General features: G+C 34.9%; 1 protein-coding gene across 1 annotated transcript; it reads right to left on the bottom strand.

Moving 5' to 3' along the window:
- Nucleotides 1–4,022: 4,022 nt before the first annotated feature.
- Nucleotides 4,023–4,538, bottom strand: LOC123254707 (thyroid peroxidase-like; the record flags this gene model as incomplete). The annotated part of the gene is made up of 1 exon (XM_044683664.1): nucleotides 4,023–4,538. A coding segment is annotated over one exon (516 nt), but the record flags the coding sequence as incomplete, so codon positions are not given.
- Nucleotides 4,539–5,371: the final 833 nt, after the last annotated feature.

The raw sequence follows: 5,371 nt of genomic DNA, 5'->3' as shown, positions 1-5,371 counted from the left end.
CTCTCTCTTCCTCTCTTCTTTCTCCTTACCTTCTCCTTAGAATTGATATTGATTCTAAAGTAGAAGAGCTATAAGGGCTAGTCAGTCAGGGTTAAGTGACTAGCTCAGAGTCACATAGCTAGGAAGTGTCTGAGGTCAAAACTGAACCCAGATCTTCCCAACTTTAGGCCCAGTGCTCTATCCACTGTACTACTTAGCTCTCCCAATCAGGTAGCTTTCAAATCTAAAATAGAGGAGTTAATATTTTATTTAGAGGCAAAAATAAGCAACTGGAGTAGATTGACTATGGGAGTTACATGGTCACATCTATGTTTAATGAAAATTGTATTTACAGCTTTTTGAAGGAAGGATTATAAAGTGAGGAAAAGCCTACGGCATTAAGACAGATGAATTACAATAGAAGAATTACAATAATATAAGCAAGAGATGGTGGAGATTTATATTAAGATAATAGGTATGTAGGTAGAGATACAGGTAACATATTTGAGAGATGATGTAAAAATATAGACAGTTAGACCTGATAATTGATGAGCTATCTGGAGTGAAGGGAATGAGGATTTGAGAATAATACTAAGGTTACAAACCTGGGTCATCAAAAGAATGGATTTGCCCTTGTAAGAAATAGAGAAGTTAAGAAGAAAGTAGAATTTAGAGAAAAAAGATAATGAATTCAGATAAACACATTGCATTATCGTAAAGATTCAAATATAATGGTAAAATGTTAGGAAAAAGATTGACTACAAAATTTACAAGAGGCGATGAGATTGTGAAATGCGAAATTAATAGGTAAAGAATATAAACAGATGACAATGTAGGCTATAGAATGTAGAAACAGCTGAAGGAAGAAAAAGGCCTCAACTATGAATAACAATAAGTTTTATATGTGGTAGGGGAAAGCAATGAAAAGCTATGACTTTTAATTCTGAACTCCTAGTACAAGCAACTTCAAGTTCTGAGAGGGGCCATATTTGGATCATTTTATGACCTGAACTTTTGACCTTTAATGGGTATGAAGTAATATTGAAAAAAAATTAGCCCTCTCATAATTTAGAGGTTGAAAGGGATTTTAGAGATTATTTAATGAAACTCCCTCATTTTGTAGAAGAGGAAACTGAAGCCAAAAAGGGACTTGCCCCCCAAGTCCCACAATGAATAAAGGCAGAATTTGAACCAAAATCTAACACTCTTTTCACTATTTTGTGTTTTGGAAAAAACATTTTGAAAAAAAAAAAAGAACTGGATAGACTTTTTTGTTTTCTTAGTAAGTTTGCTGGAGGTCCAGTGAATAGTAGCCCTTTCTGCAAATGGGATTATATTTTGGGATGTCTTTACCTCATAAGTCTTCAAGCCCACACTACTGTATGTCCCACCAAAAAACCTAGGTAAATAACAATGCAACATTAGCAAAAGCATCTAATTGGAACAGAAGAGGAAACAAAATAAGAAAAATTCTCTACAAGCATTTCTCAAATGACTATATTATTGCTCTTTAGCATATTCTGGAAAGAAAGCTCTAGGACTGACCTATAAACTGTGAAAAACAGAAAAAAAAAAAGGTTTTGGCAACCTAGAGTACTTTGCCTTCCATCACTCAGAATATTTCTTCACATGGTACTGGTAGACCTTGATGGTTTTCCTCTGTTGATTCACTTCTCTAGAGCTTCATTGACATCTTGTTCATGTAGACCATTCATGGTTTACTCCTGGCCAACTTTCTTGTGTTTTTTTGTGTGATATCCCTTCTTCACTGGGATCTCCTATGTAAACTCAAAATCTTATTCACTTGCCATCAAGGTTCCCTCTTTCAACCTGAGGCTTCATGGGAAAAAATAGTTTCTAGTGGTACAAGTCTGCATTTGTAGAATTAGTTCAAAATTCTTCTTGTCTGATTCCTATCTCTATAATTATCAATTCCAAAACTCAGTTTATACACACACACACACATATGTATATGTATTTATGTGAAGCAGCTGGGTTTTCAGTTGATAATTGTATATTTATATGCATATATATATATAATATTGGCAAATGTGATTATGTTATTTAAAGGTTACATATAGCAACTTATTTCTATTATTCTGAGAGAGTTGAAAGACATGTATTTCATTCCTTGTACTTCTCCTCTATGTAAATCTATTTTTTCTTCTAGTATGATGTAAGGCAGAGACAAGACCACGGAAGAACTTAACATATATAAAGGTGAAATATTATTCCAGTATTTGCCAGTGATTAAATTAGGCTAATAGACTCTTAGAACTATAAGGGATCTTAGTGATCATCTAGTTTTGAGGATCACTAAAAACCTAAATGATTATATCACAGTTAGATATTTAAAATCGAAACCATTTTCTCCTTTGAAGTTCATTCAGTGTTTTCATATCTGAGGTTCTATTATTACCTAGGTGTGACCTTGGGAAAATCACTAAAACTCTCTGGTATTCCATTTCCTCATTTGTAAAATTCAATATTAGAACCAAATGACCTTTAATACCCCTTCTAGTTCCAAAAAGATGTGTTCTAGATTCATTAATTTATTTAATCCAAGCGTTTTTGCTATGCAAGTAACTCATCTAATAATAATTCACACCAAAAGTCATTTTAGGTTTTAGGTTTACTAGGTACTTTCATATACATTAATTTATTGGATTCTAACAACATTCCTTTGAAGCAGATAGTATAACTAATATTATGTCGATTTTATGGTGAGGAAACCTTTTTGCAGGTGAAGAAATGGAGGTTAACTGCTCATGTAGAATATTTAAGAATCCAAACTAAGTCATCTGGCTCTTAAAGCCCATGCTTTCTTCCAGTACAATACTGCATTACTGATTCAACCCAATTACTGTAAGTGTCAGCTGGAGACTCAATCCTCAGTATGAGAGATAATACTTCTTTTTATAAAAATAAATAATCACATTCAGCTAAGTTTGTATTGTTTGAACATATTTCCAAAAGGTCGTCACACGTACTGGATGAATGATTTTATCGTTTCAAAATATATGATAACAGTTTATTTAAATTTCTAGATGAATATTTTATACCAACTAGGTCTAACTGAGGAAATCCATTGTGCCTTCTGGAACAATTAACCTCTAGTCCATTATATGGAGAGTGGCAGTAGACATCAAGTCTATCTTAGTCACCTCAGGTCACTGACAAGAGGCAATATGACTGGTTAGCCTTAGAAAATTTGGTTGGAAAATTCATTACTTCAATCTTTTTTATTAAGAATGAAAAGGAAAGGAGAAACACCTTTCAAATTGACACTTAGATGGAGAAAGGTTAGAATTACTTTGTGTAAAAGAGGATCCACAAAAGAAAGGATAAATACATTGACGGAAAGTGCAATCAAATATTGCCACTGGGGACTCGAGTGCCAGTTATTTAGAGTTCAAGTAGGAAAAATGAAGAAGACCGCTAGATGAAATATATTCAAATAAATGAGAGAATAATTAAGAATTTTTTACTTTCAGTGCATAATAGTCCCTCGTTTATTGTTATGACTTTAATTGAGTATTAAGGTCTTTCCCATGAAATATCTTAAATATATAATAGTTTTAAAACTCTCCAAAAGACAGCATCAAAACAGAAAATTGAAATCAATACACAGTATTGATTCTAAAATGGAAGGTAAGAGTTTCTTTAAAAAAAAAACATATAACACTAGGAATAGAACTTATGGACCTTGGATATTCCCTCATTTTACACATGAGAGAATTGAATTCCAGAGAATATAAATAACAAAATATCACAGAATTTAGAGTAATAACACACCTTAGAAATCACGTAGTCCAATCTTCTAATTTTACAAATGGTAGTTTATCCCAAGGCCACATAGCCTTCTTGCCCAAGAACTCAACACTTGGCAGTATCTAGTGGTAGAGATAATTATTAAATAACTCTACTTGTCTCCTCCCTCAAAAAAAAAATGAGTCTGAAGTTTTTAAAATGAAGAGAGCTACTGAAAAAGGGATAACAAAACAAAGCATAGAGTGACAAACTCAATGGAAGGAAGAACATACCTGATGCAGGGCCCCCACAATTTTTCGGGCCTCTTGGTAAATGGTTTCAGAACTCCAATGGGCATTCAACACCTTTAGGTTTTTGGCCAGGCGATTGTGTTCTCTAAGCCAAAGGGTGTGCATGGCAGCCAGGGAGATCACCTCGCTGGCCCTGCTGTCCCCAGCTAAGAAGCACTCAATTCTTTCAGACTCTTCTGTGTTGAGAGCTTGTGCACAGGGTGAAGGGACTTGAGTCACAAAAGGCAAGTACTCTCTGCCTTCATCTTCGTAGAGTGTATTGACTTGAAGCAGCCCTTCCTGGCTAGTCAAATTCCGCAACTTCTTTTCTATAGCAGGATTGCTGCTGTAAACTGTGGAAGCATCGAGGAAGGATGTTAAGGTATTCATTTGTTGTCTTGGGTTTGATTTGGTTAGATTTCCAAAGAGACTTCCTTGATCCCCAGTTCCACAGGCTGGAGATGAACGGTAGAAAGGAAGGCATTCCAGTCCCATTGATAATGTTTCATTGGCAGGAAGCTGCATGAAAAAAAAATAGACACACAATTGTATTTACAATTTCCTGGATGCATCTGATTTAAAGGAAGATAAAATCCAGGGCAGTGTAATGAGAAGAATACAGTTTCTGGAGTCAAGGGACCCTAGCTCTTCTTGGTGACCTTGAATAAGTCATCTATAAGTGGATCTTGGTTTCTTTGTTCACAAAATGAGGGCTGGACTATAGAATCATTTTTCTTTTTTTCAGATCTAAATCCTATAATACTATTTATATACTATGAGTTCCTCTTTCTATCACCTATACCCTCTTTTGGTCTCTTATTTCATCCATCTCCATTGATTTGTACAATTATTACGATCACCGTTACTCCCAGTGTTACTCCCAGTGTTATTTCATTCCATCTTTTCTCTACCACGTTATTATAATCTCCCTAATTTCTTTCCTCCCTCTTGATTTTCTCTTCTTCTCTATGCACTATCCTTTATTTGTAATGCATTCCCTTTTCATCTCCTATTGAAATTCATCTCTTCCTTCAAGATCCAGTTCATGTAAAGCTTTTCCTGATTCTCTCTTCAGCTCCCTAGATCCAGTAAGAGTGAGCTTTCCCTTCTACAACATTTATCGATATTTCTCCTTTGCTTCTAGAATCATAAGATAATAGATTTATGTCTGGAAGGGACTTTACAGGAGGATGGAGTCCAACTCCATCTCTTTACAGATCCTAAAGTTAGGGATAATCTGAGGCAGGATTTGAACACACTTTTTCCTGACTCCATGTCCAGAACCTTCATTTCTTTGTGTCCATATCTCACTCCCCAATTTCCCCAACACTAAATTCTTGAGTTTGAGGACC

Source organism: Gracilinanus agilis, unplaced genomic scaffold (genome assembly GCF_016433145.1).
Source record: "Gracilinanus agilis isolate LMUSP501 unplaced genomic scaffold, AgileGrace unplaced_scaffold30397, whole genome shotgun sequence".
Lineage (NCBI taxonomy): Eukaryota > Metazoa > Chordata > Mammalia > Didelphimorphia > Didelphidae > Gracilinanus > Gracilinanus agilis.
The sequence above is the reverse complement of the archived record's forward strand: the minus strand, read 5'-3'. Positions and strand labels throughout refer to the sequence as shown.